General features: G+C 43.7%; 1 protein-coding gene across 1 annotated transcript; it reads left to right on the top strand.

Moving 5' to 3' along the window:
• Window positions 1-6: 6 nt before the first annotated feature.
• URB2 (URB2 ribosome biogenesis homolog) lies at window positions 7-18,888 on the top strand. The gene is made up of 10 exons (XM_075495862.1): window positions 7-107; window positions 334-498; window positions 1,670-1,846; window positions 3,603-6,981; window positions 8,983-9,143; window positions 10,367-10,477; window positions 11,399-11,641; window positions 12,695-12,785; window positions 14,451-14,590; window positions 18,162-18,888. Exons 2-10 carry the CDS (start codon window positions 373-375, stop codon window positions 18,357-18,359), a joined length of 4,626 nt encoding a protein of 1,541 aa, XP_075351977.1. The 5' UTR covers window positions 7-107; window positions 334-372; the 3' UTR covers window positions 18,360-18,888.
• The last annotated feature ends 1,880 nt before the right edge of the window (window positions 18,889-20,768 follow it).

Raw genomic sequence — 20,768 nt, 5'->3', positions numbered from 1 at the left:
CCCCCCCGCACCGCCTCCCGCGATCGGCGATCGGCTGGCGCGGCCTGTCGGGGACAGAGGTCAGCGGGGAGGGCGGGCGGAGCGTGCGGCGTGGGCCCGGCGGGACGGTGGGGCCCGGGCGGTACCGGGCGTGTGTGTGGGGGCGAGATCCCGGCGAGGGGGGAAGGCGAGGGGGGCTGGGGGAGCTGGGCGCGGGGGAGGACTGGGGAGCGGGGGTGTGCGGGGCCTGGTGTGCCCCGCGGAGGGGGAGGCGGGCGGGGGGCGGTTAGGCCCTGAGCGGTGGGTGCGTGGCCGCTTCCCCTCCTACTGCCTTCTCTTTGGCGTTGCTTTCAGTCGTGCCTCTTCGCCTTTGGAGGCCCGTGTGCCGTCCCCATGGCAGCGATCTACTCTGGGATTTACCTGAAGCTGAAAAGCGCCAAGACTTCTTGGGAAGACAAACTCAAACTAGCCCATTTTGCGTGGATTTCTCACCAGTGCGTTCTTCCTAATAAAGAGCAAGTAAGTACTTTTTAATGGTAAACAGCGAAAGAAAAAAAATTCCCGGTAATTAATTGCTGCTGAGGATGAATTGATTCATAAAATCCAGATCTAGTTGCTTAAGGTTTTGAGCCTAGGTGGTAGTGCAAATATGGCTCTGACGGTGAATTGTGGGTGGCTCTTGACTTCTGTGTGCTTGTATGAAATGTTTTCATAACATCATCTTTCAAGTAGCTTCAGCAGAAAGGTCTGCATTATGGCAGGAAGAAAGAGTCTTTCTTCTAGGGAGGGTAGTGTGTGTGTTCTGTCTCCCGGATAGGTGAGAAACCATTGTCTTCAGACCTGTCATTAGCATTGTATATTATATCCTATACGGGATGCTCTAAAGTCTGATGCATCTGGTCATAGTTAAGAACAAGAATTTCAGGGTGGGAGGACTGACTGTAGCTACACGCGTGTTTCCCACTGCTCTAAATTTGTGCACGTGTGGAAAGAGTGCACTCTGGATTCATGGGCTTCTCCTTGGAAGATGCTTGGAACCCACCCTCTCCCCTCAAGTCTTTTGTTTTGACCCTGTTTCCTGAAGATCTGTTCGGTGTTTCCCCGACTGAGGGATGCCTTGTGCTGCTCCTCCGGGCTAGTAGTCTTGTGGAGTCTAACGTCTGCACCGTCTGAGATCAGTGTTTTGAGTTCCTGTTATCTCGGTTACTTAGACTATTAAACCTAGCCATACACCATCATTTTATTTTGAAATCGATAAGCCTAGGCCTGAATTTCTAGGTAGTAAATTTAAACATACCAAGAGGAGGATGTGAAAGGAATACCAGTTGTCAGAAGGTGAAAACCATCTGATTCTTTACGTTTTGATTTAAAAGGCTATGTTTGCTAATCAGTATCGACTGTCAGAATTATACTCTGATGAAAGAGCCTTAGGTTGTTGACTCCTGAAAGCTGTCTTGGGAGGGTACAGCAGAGCACAGAGCCAACATTGGATTTAGAATGAAAGCTCTTAGGAATTTAGATCTTGGTTAAAATCTACAAGGGTGGACTTCTCTGCTCATTTAGAGCTTGTTCTGCTGGGATGTAGAGCAGTTCTCAAGGCACACGAGCTGTAATTGTGAAGAGGTACTACTTCTGTCATGTTTTCGTGTGGGGGATATTGAAGATTACTCCTCTTCCCTTTTGTTAATAGGTATTACTCGATTGGGTAAGCCATGCATTGGTTTCATACTACAATAAGAAATCCGAACTGGAGGATGAAGTTGTTGAGAAACTCTGGACGTATCTAGACAACATTATCCATAGTAGAAGACTAAAGAATCTCTTAAAGAGTGGGAAGACAATCGGTCTCAGTTTTTCAATTGCACAGGTAACTAAAACTGTGGATATTTTATAACATGCTGGATAGCAGTGTGTATCTTCTACAGTACGTGACTCTTCCTCACAGTGTAGGGTGTTACATGAAATATATAATAATTAATCTGATGGCTTTTAGGACCTCTGATAAAATTTTCTCTGTTTATGTTCTGCAATAAAATTTGTGTTTGTGCAGCACTAAGGCTGAAAATGGCAGAGCATTCTAATAATAACCTCAAAGTTAATCTTCCTCTCTGTCTTTAACTTTTTCAAACTATCAGAGAGTGAACTGGTGTAAGTATTTCAACAGGTAAGTAGATGCTCAGTTCCATATGTTGCTATTCTGTATTATTTACTGCTTATATTGCCATTTTGCCTGGGAGTCTTAGAGAGAGAGATTTTCCCTCACTGTGAGGCTCATCAGTGTGTTTGGCTTGAGTACTTGTGCAGTGTGATGTGCTGTTCAGCAGAACCTGCAGCTTCTTGTGATGACTCTGAGCAGTGGTAGCTCCAAATCATTATTGACCTTAATCATATCATTATTTTAGCCTCAGCTGAAAGTGAATGGGAGAGACTTCAGTTACAGTTTAGAACTGAACCAGAAAGTGTAACTTATTATTCAGCTTCCTGGTTACAGAGATAGCAGAATTAGTGGATGGCTGCAAAGGCAATTAAAATGGCTGGAAAAATGACCCTTTTAGTTGTGATCTGGTTGCAAGGAAGCAGGAGAAGACTGTCTTTACCTGCAGAAATTGATTTGTGAAGTACAGAGAATTGGTTGGATGGAATCTGTGCTTCAGAGATGTTACGCAGAAAGTGTGCCAAATTTAAATGTGGTCTCGATGTGAAAACCTGTCTGGCTGAAGATTAGGTGAGAGGTACAGGCCAGAGTATCCTTAATACCAAGGACAGAAGTGGTAGAGGGTCCAGTGGTAGAGGGTCCAGTGGAAAGAATTTGAGGATCTGTTTTAGTCCAGTGGGGCTTGAGCTGAGGTGGTGAACTGTCCACTACAAGGTGTAAGGAGACAGATGATGTTTTTAACTCTGGAATAGAGGGAGATTTGTAAATTGTTACTGAATTTGTTTGCTGACAAGATTATCTGGAGGTGAGAAAAGGGAGCAAATAAAATGGGGATCAAAGGAGAAAACCATAGGGAAATCAACACAAAGTTTGAGAAAAAGAAGGGAAATGCAAGTTCAAGTAAACGTTAATTCTTTAGAACTGTGTATCCCTCAAAGAGGAGAGAGAACAGTCCTTCACATTCCAGATATCAGCACAGGAAACTGGCTCTTTTTAAAATATGAAGATGATATTTAGTTGTGGACATTCTTAACTGAATAAACTTCCTGGATCAAAGGTAGGAAGTGTGTTGTGTGTGGTTTTTTGTTGTTTGTGTGGAGCATGGTTTTGGGGACCTTGCAAGAAGGGAGGGAATTACCCTTACTCCCTTTCTGCAGGATCAGCTGTTAGGATCAAGTATGGATAGTCTTATGCTGTTGCGGGTAGCACGCATACTGAAGGAGGGCTTCCTCACTCATCCTGTGGTGCAAACAAATGCAGGGACACTGTTCTGGCCAGAGGAGCTTCTAGTTTGAGACCCACAATACGAGAGGCCTGGCAGCAGCTGTTGCCAGGTCCCTGTTGCTTCCTTCTTGCAGCCAGAGCTTGCAGAAGGTGGTGTTGGTTCATTATGATGAGCTTTATCTTTGTGTGCAAAATTGACGGTGCATTTGTTTGTTTGTTTGTTTTTTTCCCCCCCAATCTTCAGGTCATAAATGAAAGATTATCAGAGGCCTGTTCTCAAAAAACACAGCAAAACATTGGCACGGTGCTGAGTTGCTCCAGTGGCATTCTTTCTACTCCTTCACTCTCCATCATTTACACAGCAAAGTGTGAGCTCTTGGTTGATCTCCTGAGCAAGCTGTCCAAGCTGGCATGTCAGCAGCTGGCTTCTGATGACACTGTGGGCTCCCAGGTGTTCAGTGTCCTCCAACTTACCTTCGCTCAGTACCTCCTGATCCAGAGGCAGCAAACCAACCCAAATCGTGTGTTTGGGCAAGTGACAGGTCACTTGCTCCAGCCGTGTCTGCTTCTGAGGCACTTGCTGACTGTGAGGAGCTGGACGCAAGCAGATGACAACCACGTGCGTCAGTACCTGAGCAGGGAAATCCGAAACCAAGTAGAAACTTTGCTGCAGGCTGGATTATTCCAGCCTGAGCTTTTCTCATCCTACAAAGAGGAGCTGCTGCCAGAACAGGAACTCCAGGAGAAGAAGAAAGGAGCTTTGAAAAGTCTTTTGCTACCAGTCAACACAGTGCAGACCAAGCTGGGCAGTGGCTTTTGTGAATCTACCCTCCATGGAGCTGTTGTGGCTGGTTCGGTGTCCCTGCTATATAAGCTCTTTCTGGACTCGTACTGTAAGGCAGAAAACCACCTTTTGTGTTTCCACATGCTCAGCAGGCTTTTTGGCTGTCTCAGGCTCTCTGGCCTACAGCAGGGCGTGAGGGAGGATATGCTCTCTCCTGCGGACTGGAGCACAGAGCTGCTTGCTTTGGAACAGCTTCTGAACTTGGTGCTTAGCAGTGATATCTATAATGTTGCCAGTGACCGTATCCGGCACAAGGAGATACAGTTTGGGTTTTACCGCAAGCTAGCGCAGATGTTGATGAGTCACTCCCAAGCTTCCATCCCTGCTTGGTTCAGGTGTCTTAAACTCCTGATGTCATTAAACCACCTTATAGTAGAGCCGGACTTGGATGACTTAGTGGCCTCGGCTTGGATTGATGCCAAGGTCTCTGAGCCACGTACGAAGAAGCCCCAGGAGGCTCTCATCAGCACCATGTTTCAGACTTACTCCAAGCTGCGACAGTTTCCACGGCTCTTTGAGGAGGTGCTGACAGTCATTTGCCAGCCAGCTGCTGATGAACTGAGGCTGCCTGTCTTCTCCGCTGGCCTGACAGTAAAGCTTCGTGAGTGCCTCCTTGAACTGCCACCCAACCAGATTCTGGACATTTTGTGTCTCTTTGTGGAGAAATGCCAGACCCTTATCGTTCCTGCTGTTGAAGGGTCAGCTGACATGGCCTTGAAGCTGCTGTCAGTGAGCTCGGTGCTGCATGCTTTTCTGTTCAACATGAGGAGCCTAGATGATGTCACTCCGTCCCCTGTGGTTCTTCGCACTCAGAGTCTGCTGGCAAAGATGCAGAAAGGAATAATTCAGCCACTGATGGAGTTGCTGCAGGCTCCTAGAAGAGAGGAAGAGAAGTCAGAGCTTTGGCTAAGAAAGGCCAGTGACTCTGCTCTCCTCCTTGTTTACACGTGGGTTGAAGTAGACACTTTGTTTGGTGTTAGCTGCAGTAAATATGTCTCTCCAGCAGCTGAAATTGCTGGTGCTGTTACTGCACCTGCTGCAAGGCATGGGGGCATTTCAACTTTCCTCCCTGGTGTGGAGGAGCAGTGCTGGGAGAGAGTCACGGAACTTGCAAATAGTTTTGCCTCCACCAGTAAATATTGCTTAGAACTGCTCACACTTCAGAAAATGAAGATGATCTTAATGCAGACTAAAGCTGACCTACAGGCCTTGCAGCATGCTGCAGCTTTCATCCTGGAGTCTGGGAGATCCAGCATGAGCAGGGGAGAACCTGAACCATGGGATGGAGATATCAGTGCGATAAGTGATCTCACCTACCCCACGGCCCACTGGCACCTCGTCATCTCCAACCTGACTATCCTGTTGCCTTATATTTCCCTGAAAGATGTGGAGTATATTGCAAATGTGCTTCTAGAGACGTTAGTATTGTCCAAAGCTCAGGAAGCTGACACAGACCCGGAGCCTTCCATCAGCATTGAAAAGATATCTCTTGGTTTGATGCATAGCTCCTTTCTACCAGAAATGAAGGTCCTGCATTGTGCTTTTCTGACCAGTCTTATTCATCAGTTTGCTAGGGTGCTGCCCTCTGCTGCCAGGGATTCAGTAGATCTGCCACTTCAACAGCTGTCTGCAGGTAGTATCCCTTGGCATGAAGAAACCCTGGCTCCTTGCAGACCTGTTGACCCGTTGGAAGCACCGTCAGAAAACAAACTGCTGAAGGATGAGCTCAGCTTGTCTTGGAAAACATTGGAGAAAGTTGCCCAGTGTATAGTATTGTTAGCAAAAAATGGCTGCTCTGTCATCCTGAAAGAAAGTCAGCTGGAAAGCTCCTTGGGTTTGCTAGAAATTGCTTCTCTTCTGAAACTAGATAGCCTTCTTCCCTCTGACTGTACCCGGTGTTTTTTGGTGCTGTTGTCCCTGCTAGCCAATACCAGGGCTAGTGTGTCTTGCAGCAATCTGTTATTGCTGAAGTTTTTAAGTACCTGCTTCCACCTCCTGAGGTGCCTGCAAGCTGGCAGGAATGCCAACTCTGTTTTTAAGGTGTTTCATGCCAGTGATGTTCTTGAGGCTGTCATGACCTCCCAGCTCACAGCTAGCAAACTCTTCACTGATGTTTTGACTGTTCCTGTTTGGGCACAGTATCTCCAGGAAGTCCAAGCCTTTTTGGAAAACTTTCTTCAGATGATTATTGAAAGAAGGCAAAGTGCGAGGCTCAACTTAGAAAAGTTCATGTCTTTCCTGGTGAGCTGCAAGCCAGACGTTGGTGCAGCCAAAAGCAAAGGCTGGAAAAACTGGAATCCCGCAGCTGGGCAGTTACTGCTCATGGCATTTACCACACTGTGTCGTGTCGTCACGCTCTACCTTCAGCAGCTGCCGGAAAAGAAGCTGCAGTCTGCGGATGTACTGTCTGCTCTGCTGGAGCCAGTAGTTCTGCAGATGGTCAGAACTGTTGAACACGGTCTTCAGAGTAACACCCAAAACCAACCTTTGCCTGTAGCATTCATACCATCTGTCACTACTCTTCTCAAAGCAGATCTGAGCCATGCTGTCAAGAAGGGCTGGCAGAAGGAGCCCAGTGGGTTTTTGGAGCAACCCCGTATTAAACTGTACCAAAAGTTTTACTCTCAGATACTGAGAGAGCTGCCCTGCGCAGGAGGTAATCTGCAGTTCCTTCAGTCTGCATTGCAGTTCCTAGCGGTCTTCTGCTCAGTGCCGGAGCTGTACCCTGGAAACGAAACTGCAGTCACGGTTGTTTTTGCTATAAAAAAGCTTCTCACTGGTATGAAAACTCCCTTTCTCCACTTCCTTTGCTAATTTTGCAGCGCAGGGACGAGTTAAAAACCATTGAGCAAAACATACAGCTTTTTGAAAAGTCTGTATCTGTTTACTTGTGTTAAAGCCGTACGCTATCCTTTTATAAATGCATAACAGGAAAATTTTGAAGGAGGCAGTGTTGTGGTACCTGGACCACAGCCACCATCTAATTTGGTACTGATGTTCTCCAGGAAGATGCAGACATCTTAATAGAGTTGAGGTCCTCAGTTACTCATCCCTGTAGAGCATTTTGATAGTAAGTGGAATGTGGTAATACTTGTGGATGTAGCGCTGAAGGTTCAGTGTCCTTCTACTCTTGTAGTTGGTATAGTAGGCACCACTGAAGGAGCTGATGTGCATCAGGTCAGATCTGATACATCTTATTGAGGATCTCGGAGGACTTTACAGTAAAATACTCATCTATTTTTCTGTCTGATAGGCAAGGTTATAAAACAGTGGAAATCACCTGACTGTTAAGGATGCTGAACACCTGTAATTCTGATAAAGTCTGTAGGAGATTGGCAGATCAGTCCCTTTATCCCTATGAAATAAAGAGCCAGGGCTAGAAATGACATGAAGAACCTCTCTTGCCAGCTGTGTGACCTAATGGCTCCTTTATATTGTCTGGTTCGGAATGCAAGATGAACTAAACACAGCATAGACATAATTGTTCTCTTTGACTTCTCCAAACAGTTGCAATTTGTCAAACTTACTACTAACATGCTATAGTGCGGTGGTCTCCAAACATTTTTGATTGTGCACACCTATCAGTAAAAAAAAATAAGTTGAGCATGCAGCCTCAATATATGTTTATTTATAAATTATATGCATGTGCTACTCTACTAGTATACTACGTACATTACAGAGCATACACAAAAAAAAGTTTAAAAAGCATGAGATAAAGACAAAATAAACACTATTTTTACATTTTATTTTATGTATTAAAGATATTTTATTTATAATTCCCACACCCCAGTGGATTGTCTTGTGCGCACCCTGCGGTGTGCGCACCTCACATTGGAGGCTACTGCTCCAACAGTGTACTACAGTCATGATCTCAGTGTTTATATTGGCATTAGGTAGTTAAGAACAGAGCACAGCTCGGCATAGAAAATCTGATCTTGAATTTGCGCAGTTGAGTTTGAGCTAGAACTTACACATAGATACAGGCTTAGTCTGTCTCTTCCCTGGCCTGCATTTTGATCCTTCGGCGTTGTGGGGTTCAGTAAGGGCACTGAGAGCAGGGATTTTGCACTACAACTAGGGACCATGAGGACGTGTCAATTGCTATAATTTTTCTGCTGACTTTTCTCTCTGTCATCCTGTGCCTGACTTTACTAGTCTAAGATTGGTAAAGTGCTTTAGCCTGGAGACATAATTAATTACTGTAAAAAGCTGTAAGAATTTCTGGTGAATAAGTAAAGTATTCAGTAAGATGAAATATGGATTCCTGTTGATGACGACTTTCAGCATTGCCACAGATCCTGTGGATATTTGTGGAACTAAAAAACAAGCCTTCAGAATCAATTAAGATATAAGCTAGTCCTGGACTGTCTGCGTAGTAATAATTGCGTAAGTGGGGAGTGTGACTTAAGATCACCAGAGACCTAAACTTTGTCAGCTTAATGCTTTTGTGACTTGTGATGGCTCTGTGGCCAGCATTTGTAGTAAAGTCCTGTGGCTTGTTTAGCCTACTCCCTTGGCTTGTGCACATGCTTTGTTGTAGTATTTCCATACTATTGAAGGCTTTTTATTGGTGTGATGGCTGCTCTGTGAACCCTAGGGTAGGAAATACATTGCTCTAGTGGGGGGTGAGGTAAAGGGAAAGCGTGGGGCCCTCTGTACATTTGAGTGTTAAAACGGTAGCCACAGAGCTGTTTTAAGGTTCGATTCGCCCTGTTCTTACCTGTGGAAGTCCCTGTCTTGGGAATTGATTAAGACATGCTTGTGTCTCTTGAATATGCAGGTCCTGCAGTCACAACCCAGGTGATCCAAAGTATGGAGATGGAGCTGACAGAGGTGCTTGTCCAGCTGCTGAGAAACTGCTCTGCTGAGGAGTTTTATACCATAATGAGGCTGGTGCTGCAGGGACTTGAAATGAGGAATGTTTGGCAACAGAAGGCTAAAGTAAGGCATGAGCTTAGTTTATTGTCAACTTCTTTCTTCGGTTTTCTGTATCTTGAAAAAATGTTGTTGGCTGAATGACATCTGGTAAATATTTTTTTCCTCTTCCTGCTTTATGTTCAGTGGTCAGGTCAAATTTACACAGTTAAAGGCTTGGTGACTGTGCTGAGATATGTTATGGATATAAATTGAGAAAGGGGAAAGATTGTGGAAACCTACTGGAAAAACTTTCTGTCCAGTTTAAGGACTCAGCAGTCTTAATTCCACGTATTGTCAACAGAAATCACACAGCTGTGATGTTACAGGCCATGCTGAGATTTTTTTTCTACTTGCCAGTTAGAGCTCTTGCACAAGATACTAGCAGTCAGTGAGTTTAACCACTGTTTGTCTGTGGCTCTTCTAACAGGGTTAAAGGCACTTTTAGAAATGCTGGCATTTTTAGGTAAAACCAGAACTTCACCTGTGCTTTTGCTATTTGTCTCTATAACGACTTTTACTCTGTAATAACCAGATACCACTCAGTAGCTTTTTAAATACGATGCCTTTCTGCAGAGCAGCTTAAGCAGCAGTGGTGACATATGGAACACTTTTGGCAAAAAAGCCAGCTGTACCCTCCATAGAAAGCTCAGTGACTTGAGAATGAAACTTGGATTAAACTTGGGGGTTTATCTGGCTCTGTCTTATTTGTCAGAAATAGACATGGATGTGCTGCATCAATTCTTGATATGTCTTTTTGAAAGTGTATCTGGAATTCCTGTACTATGCATATAATTCCTGCCACCTGAGTATAGCTTGTAATATGTTTCTTTTATCAGTCTGTTGTAACAGCCACCAAGTAAAAAAACCCCTGCTGCCAAATGCAGCATTCTTAGCATATAGTGTACTGGTGTCCCTGTATTCCCCCTGCTTTCCTCTGTTATCTAGTGGCAGTTGAAGGAGAAGGCTTTCCTTTCTTAAAAATCACATAAGCCTTTTTGTACAGTAAATTGATTCTAAAATAAATGTGGCATGCAGTACATTTGGGCCAGTGCTGCTCAGCATATTGAATTTTGTTGAGCTGCTGCTTACTTCACAATTTCCAAAGAGATCTGTTGGTGGGAGGACTTTCATGTGTCAAGGCTCTGGTAGTGCTCAAAACTGCCACTGCCCTTGAAAGAGCTCTTCTGTACTTGAAAGGAGCCAGTGCATCTTGTACCCGTGACTGATCATCAATCTGCTTTCTGCAGGAAGTATTGTCAGCTGTTACGCTAACCAAATTGTTGCTCAGCTGCCCATTAAGTGGAGACAAAGAGAAAGCTTTCTGGTTTGCCAGCCCACAGATAATCACAGCTTTAGCTGTAAGTATCTCATTATTGTAACTTCATTACCTATCCCTTTTATTTGTTGGAGTCTGTAATGGTTACATCTAACATGCACAGAGGCATACAGGAACAAAAAAATTGTGGATACTAGAAAAATCCATACCAGATTCACCTGCACTTTTTTGTCTAGACCCTTTCTCTCCTCCTTCCTCAAGTAAATCTCCTCCTGTGAGTGCAGTATGTAGGTCATCCATTTCTTATTACCAGTAATTTTCTGGGACTGCACTATGTAATCTGGAGCTTGGGAGAAACTTTTTAGGCTGCAGAGAAGAGAGTCTGAGCCTCCTGTCCTTTCTCCTGTCCACATGTCACAGCAGAAGCCAACAGCAGCAAAACAAAAAGAAAAAAGTGCTCATATTGAAAAAATAATAATATAAATTCACTGAATTTATGAATGGGAAACTTAACTGAAAGTAACCAAACTCAGGTTTCCTGTCCTTCATTTGTACAGCATACAAACCTAGTGATGTAGGTTTTTCTTCTCTCATGGTGACGGTGTCTCTAGACCAGAATTTGTCAGAGGTTGGCTCTGCAATGCCTGGGAATCATGACCATGCAATTTCTGCCCTTTTTTGGTAGGTCTGCGTGCTTGTAAAGGAGAGAACTGCATCAATGCATTCATGTGAGGAGGTGCAAAGAGGTGCTAGTTGTCGGGGGACTGGGGAGTAGTTACAGTTCCACACTCACAGCAGTGCTTGCTTGAAATGCATCACATGCATCCTCACCCAGGGTGCAGTTGCATGAAAATGGCTAAAATGCAGGAGTCTCCCTGACAGTCCAGCTTGCACCAGTCTAGTTCCGTTGACTCAAGTCAGAGCATTATGGTTCTCTGGTGTGCGAATGCTAGTGATAGGTGGCCAATGCACTCCTCCTTATCTGTTTCGTGTCTTCTTGTAGATGCAAACCAAAGAGGCCTGTCCAGACCAGTCACTGATTTCCACCATAGTGGTACCTATTCTAGAGACTGTAGCAGCTCTGCTAAGGCAAGGAGAAGGGGTTCTCTTGAATCCGCACCATGTGGCATTGGCATTCAGCATTCTCCTAACAGTCCCTCTGGATCATCTGAAGACAGAAGACTATCGCGGTGTCTTTCTGGGAGTCCACGAAGTGCTCTTCTCTGTTGTGCAGTGTCATCCAAAGGTATATCTGTGAGGGGCAGGAAGAGGGGAAAAAGGTAGAAAGAACCAACACAGAGGCCAGTGATGAAAAATTTTTTTTTAATAGTGGTTTTGAAATAATTTGTCCTGATAGTATGAAAGTGCTTTGTACCGCTTGTCATTGAAAAGGCTTGGAATTTCAAAATCACATCATTTCAGTTGCTCTCCTGCTTTGTTTTATGCCTGCATTGTTGGTCTTTGGTAGCAGATTGCTTGTCAACATCTGATGCTAGATTAGAATAAAACTTTCCCTTTTTTAATGATTGATTTCTAGAAGCACAAATGGCTCAGGCTCTAGGCCCTCATTCTCACTGGAGATCAAGATTCTGCAGTCCTTTGAAAACAGGGCTTAGACATGTTAGAAGTTGGTCATCTTCAAACATTGTACCATCCTGGTGTTCTTGTTGGCCTTCTGGCATGGGAAATTGAAGATGTGCCAGGACTTGCACAGGGTTGGAGATACTCCTACATGGAATATGTAGGCAGAGGTGGAAGAAAAAAGGAAAGGGGCTTCATGCATTTGTATTAGGACTGAGAGTGAAGAAAGTTAAAGATTGGGAAATGGCAAATTCTAAAGGCAAGGCAGTATGCATTGCTAAAATGCCCTTACAGAAACCCTATGGTAGAAAGCTGCCTATCCAGGCTGTTTTCACACAGTGATCTGTAGTGTTACTGGACCCTGCATTCTGTGGATCTGTCTGGCTACACAGGTTCTCTACCAGCAAGAACAAATTCCCTAGACATTAGGGTACTAAATCAAATGCAGTTTTGGAAAGATGGAGTAACTCTAATATGATGTTTACTTGTTATTTATATTTGAATATGGCCAGGACTGCAGTCCTGCTCCAGGATTCTCATGTGCTGGATATTATATGGACGCAGAATGAAAAGATAGTCTCTGTTCCTGACAGCTGTATAAGCTATATAGTTTTCTTCACAGGAACTGATTTCCCTCAGACTATGGGGTGATGTATCTCTACCCTCTCCAGTCCCTTTACTACATAATCTCAGATGTTTTTATTTCATGTCTTTGCAGGTGCTGTTGAAAGCAGCACCATCTTTTCTGAACAGTTTCCATCGTCTGGTTGTTTCTGTCATGCATGAAGGACGTCAGAAAGGAGACAGAGGTACCATATCTTTTCCACTTTTGCACTATATATATACACTGTAATTTTGTATATTCTAGAAGAGGAGTTGCAGAACAGGGCAGTCTGACACCAGAAGCAAAGTCCTCAAAGCCTGGCTGTGGCATTGAAACCGTTAGCCCTATCTGTCCTTTATGTAAAATTGAGGATGAGCTTTGTAGTATCATGGGCTTACGAAGATAACTGGAGCTGCATCCTGTGGAGCTGCATCCAGACAGCACTGCTTTAGGTGAATAAGGTATTCTTCACTGACTGGCTGGCAAGTAGACAGGAACTGGTAAGGCTTGCTGTGCCCAGTTTCTGCTCTTCCTATCAATCTCTGTGCCAGAAAGCATGGTGGCTGTGAACTCTGGTGGTACATGCTAATATGCCTGAGTTATAGCCCCAAATAGATCCTACTAAATGGAGCTTCTTGAGACTGGAACTGTTTACTACAGACCTGAATTGTCACCATTCTGTGCTAAGCGTAAAGCCAGAACATTACACATATCTGAAGCATCAATTGGGATTAGATGATATGATCTGTATGGTCAAGGATTTGGAATTAGTGTAGTTAAATATCTCAAAAGGAAGAAAAAAAAAAGACTTATTACTGGAAGTTGTTAAAGAATTTGCATTGTCAAAGTAGCCAAGTTGAAGATGTTCACCGTGATTAAGGTAATCCTTCTGTGCTTTATGCTGGTCAGGACACAAATACTCTGTCATTAATAGTGGTGACTTTTTGAGACAAGTTGACTTCATGGCCTGCAACTGCTTGTATCCCAGCTTTCCACTGATGTCCTACAGCTTTTTCCATGTTCAGATTTATCTCAGCTGATGTGTTGCCCACAACTGCAGGCAAACGTAAGTGTATGTATGCATCATGTAGGAATATACTAACAAAGGCTCAAGGCTAGAGGAAAAGGTATGTTAAACTGGTGTCAAACGTTGAGAATTTGCTAGCTTCTGTAATATGTTTACGTAAGGCAAGGTCGCAGGAAGCTTATGGGTACATGGTGTCATAAAATTTAAAAGCATGCTGTTTATCTTTGCAGGATTGTTTTATTTTCATAACAGATAACATGAAAGTAATTTCTAGATTTCCCTTCTCCCTTGTTTGTGTTAGTTCTCTTCATTCACTGCCTACTGAAAGGGTAAATTCTCAGGTGGTCTCTGCAGTCTCACTTTAAATATCTCCAGTGCTGTGGCTTCTGCTGCTGTATTCCATTTAATGAATCTCATCAGAAAGCTTTCCTACTATGCTGTTTCTAAGAGATGTCTTCTGATTTTCTGTAGGTAGAGAATGTAATTTTCTAGTCTCCTTGTTCTCTCCTCCACAGTGCTACTTGCGACTGAATCAGGGAAGGGACCATAGTTGCTGCTTTTACCACTTCAGCATATATAACAAATACTTTTTGCCTTGCAGTGCATGTGGAGTGGGAATCAGTGTGCTCTTACAAAATAACCACTGGAAGAGATGCATATGGTGTGTTGTGGAGGTGTGGGGGGCGTCTCAGCTGTGGCTTGATAAGAAAAGAAGATAAAATGGGCAAGCTGGTGTTGGCTTCATGTAGTTCAAGAATTATATGGAAGACTGGGTGATTCTTTGTTTTTTTCCTAGTGTTTTTAAGCCTTAAATGCCAGACTGCAACTCACTTTCTGTTTTAGGCAACACAGATGAGTTTGAAGTTATACTGAAGTGTGCACACTTGGTGGAACGGATGTATACTCATATCGCTGCAGAAATGGAGGACTTTACTGTGTTTTCTGCTTTCATTGTGGCTCAGTATGTGACTGAATTGCAGAAGGTAACATGTTCTCATCCATCTTGAAAGTGCCATGGTATTGTGCTGGCTTTGGAGTCCCTGTTCCAAAGGCAGTTGTGTTAAGTTTTGTAAAATCTGTGAAGTTATAAAAGTTGCTGTGCCTCATGGGGATACAGGTTTGATCCAGACTTTCTGTTATTTTGAGCAGGAGTTCCTGAGAATCTTTCTTACCCAGCTCCTGAAAACTTTCTAAAGGTGTGGGCTGTTGTTTTTTTAAGGCAAAACAATGCAATGCCTATTTATAGAACTGCTTTGCTTTTCTGTCATGTTGGGTGTTGTGTTTTCTTCATGTGGTAGTTAGGTTCTTCTCCCAGCTAGTCTCAGTTGGCAAGGATTGATAGCAGTTAGTGCCCCATCTGGCAAAGTAATGGAGAAAAATTCTCCTGCAAAATGTCTTTTAGTGTGGTCTAAATGAGTAAGTGAATGGAGAAAATGTTACTAAGCTGGAGAATTGTTAGCTTTTCCGTAATTCTCCTTCCATACTAAAGATATCATCCCCATCCTCGCTGAAAACAACTACTGCTACTATTACGAATGCCAGAGCCAGGTCAGTAGGTTCTCACATCCAGACCTAAGTTGAAATTGTCATTCTTTTCAGCCTAATGGATTTAGATTTCACCAGGGTTTAAATGCTGCTTGTGTTGCAAGTACCTGCAAATTGATTAGCTGTGGCTCAGGCCTGGGCATCGGCTGAAATACAAAGAGGAGTTTTAGTCTTTGATTTTAGGCTCTCTTACCACAAAAATATCCTAACTGGTGCTATGTTTTTGAAGGATTATGGTGTAACCAATGTAACTAACCACGGAGGTTGTTACGTAGCTTAAACCTAGCTGCCTTCTCTATTGCCCAGCTTTTTACAAGGTTTGGGAGCAAAACAATGGGATATGTCAGTTTTTAGCCATGTTATTTAGTGTTCCTGGTAAGTTGGTTATTGTTTGCATAGTAAACAGTAGTTCAGCAAATACTAGGGACAAGTTACTGTTAAGATTACTTCTGCTCTATTTAACTATCTCTGAACTCTGAAATCTGTTCATCGCTAAATGTAGAGCCTTTACTCAGAAAGTCTGACTTGAATTGTCAAATGACCTTTCCAAGTTAAAAGGACACTTACTCAGTGTTAGCATTGTACAAAGTCTCATGAGACTTCTAGGAAAGTTTTATGCAGTACTTATCACTGGGAAATGGAAGGTGATGGATGACAGCTGAAACTACGGATCAGTAATGTATGCATGGAACCTTTGGGCGTGGAAAGGGGAATCGATGCAGTGAGCCACCAGACACTGTGACAAAGGGGTGTTTTCTGTCTGACAGAATAGATAGATCACAAGTAGGTGATGATTTATTTGCTCATTAGACTGGTGAAAATGGATGGATATTGGAGGAAGGGGAGGCCTCAGCATGCCTGTCTTAAGGGGGCACATACACATCTTTCATGTTGCTCTGCAGAGGGAGAGAAAAACTCCTTTAACCATTCATCTCTTCTGAGACCTCATCAGTGGCTTTCAGCCTGTGATCTGAAGATCCTGGGGGTCCGTCAAAGGTAACTGAGAAAAACATGTCGTTAGATTTAAAACTTTATGTGGGCATCTGCACACTTACTGGAACCCTTTTAAAGGTCTGCAAACTAAAACTGATGAAAGCTACTGGCCTAAACAGTCACTTACTTCTAAAGTAGTCGTGTAACAGTTCCCTCAGTGCTTCCTCTTTAGACCAGGAAATAAAATATCCTTGTGAATTATTTTGTGTTAATCTAGAAAGATTCCGTGCTGGAGTGGGTGGCATCTATAGCCTCTTTCATACTGTTGACAGTGCTTTTCCCTTGTTGTCTATGAGCTGTTGCTTAATTCGGCAATAGTGAAATACATCTTCACACATTTAATGTCTCACATCAAGAGCTCTGTAACGCTTGACAAATTGGTTGTGCTAACTATATAGACCATAAAACACTTACAAGTGTAACTAACTGCCAGCCAGTAGTGGCAGCTGTTTAAATCTTTGGTTCTGCTTCCCATAGTGTTATGGGAGGGTGTTTATTAGGAAACTGCACTGCAAAGCAAGAATGACCCAAATAAGGCATGGGTCCAGATTAATTTGTGATATAAGGGATGCAGTTCCATTAACTGCAGCTCTGAGGTATCTGCTTGTCCCAAATGAGACATCTGGTCCATCTTGTCAATAGCTGTGGGTTTTCCTGTCCTCGTTCTATGCAGTCGTTTCTCTGTCCTAGGAAGGGAGAGGCCAGCCTGGTGCATTCACTGGGAATTGGGGTGCTCAACTGTTCTGTTATTTTAGTGCATGGTGTAGGGAGAAACAACATCTGTTATAAACCAGCCAATAGATCAACTGCCATAGAGGGGAAAAATGGCAAACTTTTGGACATGCAAACTCATCAGGGCCACAGATCCAAAGAAAGGCTTATGTGCCTTAATGCCCGCTCTATGTTTTTCCCAGCTATGTCAGCAGGCCTAATAAAATATATTAGCTGTCTTACATTTAGGGCAGAAAGAGCAGGAGCCTGTCACAGTGATTAGGAGTGCACTTCATTAGTGGAAAGTTTATTAGTTGCTTCAGGAAGAAAGAAATCTGAATTTTAATGACAGCTTTTTATGTAGTTTTCATTAGGCCTGGAGTACAGAGGCTTAGGTCTGGAGGCATAAAGCTAATTTTGGGATTCAGCAAAGAAAAGACATGGTTCTGCGGCAAAAATAATGTGATTATGCCAGAGGCCAGCACCGCCTCAGGCAGTGAAGTATTTAGCAAGTGATTGTGAGCCCAGGACAAATTTCAGTTAGCCTGGAGCACCGGAGGACTCCAGAGTCAGCACTGATGTTCCTGGTTGTAGTGTCCGTTCTGCTGGTTGTGGGGTTGAGCAGGGGTTATAATGGCAGGAGCAGGGCATGGGAGTCCTGAGTCATTCGTTGTATTCCTTCAACTTTCTGCATGACTTCAGGCAAGGTACCTGATTCTTGATGTTAAAATAGGTCAAGGAAATGCACATCTCCTGAGCTTTTTGAAGGCTTCTTTTATTAAGGCTTATACATTGAAATCCTCAAGTATAAATTGCTAGATAAATATCAAGTTGTTAAGTGGTAAGTTAAAATTGATTGACTACCCAGTATAAATGATAGAGTAGCCTAAAGGAAGTGCTCATTTGAAACCAAGACTTAGTAGCATACAGCTAATATAAGACATACAGAATCTACTGAAATGTGTAATCCAGGGCAAGTATTTTAGTTTTTTTTAATTATGGTTTTTCTGCTGGAGAGTTTTCATATGATTCCAAGATGATCAGTGTCTTTACTTCCACAGCAATGTGTATTGTAGCACTCTTGTGCATTTTATTGCAAGGGGCATGCTTGTTCTGCGAAACATGTTTGCAAAAATCAGGAAAATATTGCACAAGTCAAAACCTTGGATTTTATCTAATGGGCTGTTCCAGATGGTCTGATGCATGGGATAACGTGTTGTCAGCATTTAATGTATACTGACTGTGGAAAGGGTGTTTTCTTGCCTTTTTGTCTTCAAGTTTAATGCAGTTTTGTTCTTCTCGTAGGTGACTTTGCACCCAGCTGTGAAGAAACATCTCACAGAAGGGATATATCACATCCTTGACCTTTGCATTGAACGGGACATCAAGTTCTTAAATGCGTCACTACCAGCAGGTGTAAGGGAGGTCTTTAAGGATCTGTATAATGATTACAACCACTACCACAAAGCAAAAAAACAGGGGGAGGAAAAGTATACTGCGTGATGAATCCCACCCGGTGCTGCACAATCAGTTAGGAATTGATCTTGCAGTACTCAGAAAATCCTCAGTTGCTGTTTGGTTTGGGATGACTGGTAAGATCAAATCTGAAGAGGGTCCTCTAAATGTGGATTGCATCTGTCTCTAGATGCCAGCCTTCATAATGGGGAAAAGGGGAACAGGGAGGGAGGATGTGCTGTGAGGTCTGGTCCTGCTGTGTGCCACAAATGGCAGAACTGCTGCACCTGTGCTGGCCCCCGGTGAACTTGCGGGGAGCTTGCTGCAGTCTGGCAGCAGATGTCAGGCTTCAGGCTTTGGCACATCGTGGTGCTTTTCTGTGGAAGTGATAGTCTGGTGTAAAAGCCAGTGAGGGTTATAACTCCTGCTTTCATTTACATGGTAAGCAGAATTAAAGCAGTTAAAGTGCTTATTTTTGTACCTTGTTATTTTACATTTTATTATTGAATAAATTTGTGAATGTTACACAGCTGTGTGGTAGGCTACTGTGCAAAACTGTGGAAATACAGTAAAAAATTTGAAAGTTTGTATCTCTTCGCTTGATTGGTTTTGCTCTTGAGTCCAGCCCTGGGCAATTCGGTCTGACCTATTGAATTTCCTTCCCAACTGAATTATCCTGTGATCTCATGATAATCAGGAAGACTGACTACTTAGAGCTCTGGTCGATTTACTGTCATTAAGCAATTACACTTAGTCATCTGAGCTGTGGTCGCTCTCAGGGTGCATTTTTAGCTTGTGACAAATGCTAAGTACCAAGACCTATCTGAGACCTTTTTGATCTAAGCTGAGCCTTGTTGCTTTGCGTTCACTCTAGGTTAAGAGCAAGCCCTGGACTTACTGTAGCTCAGCTGATGGTAATTTAATAAGCTGTGGTAAATTAAGCACATTTGAGCCTGTAAGAAGCTTTATCAAATAGCTCCCTTTCATTAGCTAAACTACAAAGTTTATTTTCTTGAAAATGATAGAGACTAAAGATCCAGACTTTTACGTAAGTGGTAAAACAATTTTCACACGTGCATGCAATTAGTAGTAAGAACTCAATACTCACATGATTGTCTGCTTTAATCTATAGATAGGGGGTGGGCAGAGGAGGACTGGAATGTGGCTTATCACTTTTACTGGGTCCATCTGCCTCATAGCAAGGTCCAAAGGATGGTGTTTGGCTGGGGCAGGAGACTCCACAGGGCACAGACAAGGGAGGTGAGCAGGGCTGTGGGGGAGTTGAGGCAGGTGGAGCTGGACCTTGGGGCAGCAGAGCAGGGGCATAGCATGGCAGCTGCTGTCTGACATAACGCCCTTCATGCTCCTCCTGCACTGCCCTGCTGGCTGCGGCCCTGGCAGGGCACTTCTGGCATATCACAGGCCTCCACTGGGACCGCGACTAGGATGTGGCATCGTCCCTGGCCCTGGGGCAGGCTACCTCTGCGACTCACGCTGGTCCCTGCTCACCTCCTCCGTCTTTGCCATGTGGAGCCTCCTTGTGCTGGCTAAACTTCATCCTTTGAACTGGAGATGGTCCTTCTCACATCCCGAACAAGAAGCTTGGAGAGAAAGCTTTGATACTTCACAAGCGCTGTTCAGAAGTAGCCACAACAGTGGTATGTTATCAGCACTGTTCTAGCCACAAATGCAAAGCACAGCACCATATGGGCTGCTACCGGGCAAGTTAACTCCATCCAAGCTGGACCCTGTACACCAGTGTGCCATTTCTGTATTTTACTTCAAAAGCTGAAAAGCTGATATGGGCCAGTGTTTGGAAGGACAATTACTGCTGCCTCACCAGGCTGTGCGACATTGACGTGCCTGGTAGGTCCCAGAAGGGAAACGTGTATGAGCTGGGTGCAGCCAAATGGTCACCAAAGGGAGGAGGGCTCCAGGGTGAGGTCAGTTAATACACTAGTAAAACGAAGGAAGGTTATGAGCATTGGGAGAGGATCTGGAAAGAACAGAGTGAAAAAAGGAGAGCTAGGTTTGGAGCGGGGGAGGAAGGAAATGAGGTAGCATCTCTGGCGTGTAAGTGTCAAGGCTCTGCTGATGTAGCCATATGGCTGCAAGCCACACACGTAGCTCAAAAGCTTCTGAGTGTAGACCTCAGAGTAAATAACATCTTACTCATTGCTTTAAAGGAGGTAAACTACTTGAGTTGATATCAGTTTTATTTCATTAATATTAACTTTTAAAATTTTATCAGTTTTAACTTCTTGGCTTGGAAACAAAAATGTGTAACTGACATGGACAGGGATGGTGGAAATAACGAACTCCTCCTATAAAAAGGACACAGTGTTTGAATGAATGAAAAATTGAAACCCTGCCACAATTAAACCTTCATTTAAAGTATGCTGTGCAATGACAAATTGAAACCCTGCCACAATTCAACCTTTATTTCAAATATGGTGT

This window comes from Mycteria americana, chromosome 3 (assembly GCF_035582795.1).
Source record: "Mycteria americana isolate JAX WOST 10 ecotype Jacksonville Zoo and Gardens chromosome 3, USCA_MyAme_1.0, whole genome shotgun sequence".
In the NCBI taxonomy this organism is placed as follows: domain Eukaryota; kingdom Metazoa; phylum Chordata; class Aves; order Ciconiiformes; family Ciconiidae; genus Mycteria; species Mycteria americana.
Note: the sequence above shows the minus strand (reverse complement) of the source record. Positions and strands in the feature narration are given on the sequence as shown.

Excerpts from the sequence above, each read along its gene's own strand:
- URB2 (XM_075495862.1), top strand. The coding sequence starts at position 373 with ATGGCAGCGATCTACTCTGGGATTTACCTGAAGCTGAAAAGCGCCAAG. Across the intron at positions 499-1,669 it reads TTCTTCCTAATAAAGAGCAA|GTATTACTCGATTGGGTAAG; the intron begins GTAAGTACTTTT and ends TTTTGTTAATAG. Across the intron at positions 11,642-12,694 it reads TTGTGCAGTGTCATCCAAAG|GTGCTGTTGAAAGCAGCACC; the intron begins GTATATCTGTGA and ends ATGTCTTTGCAG.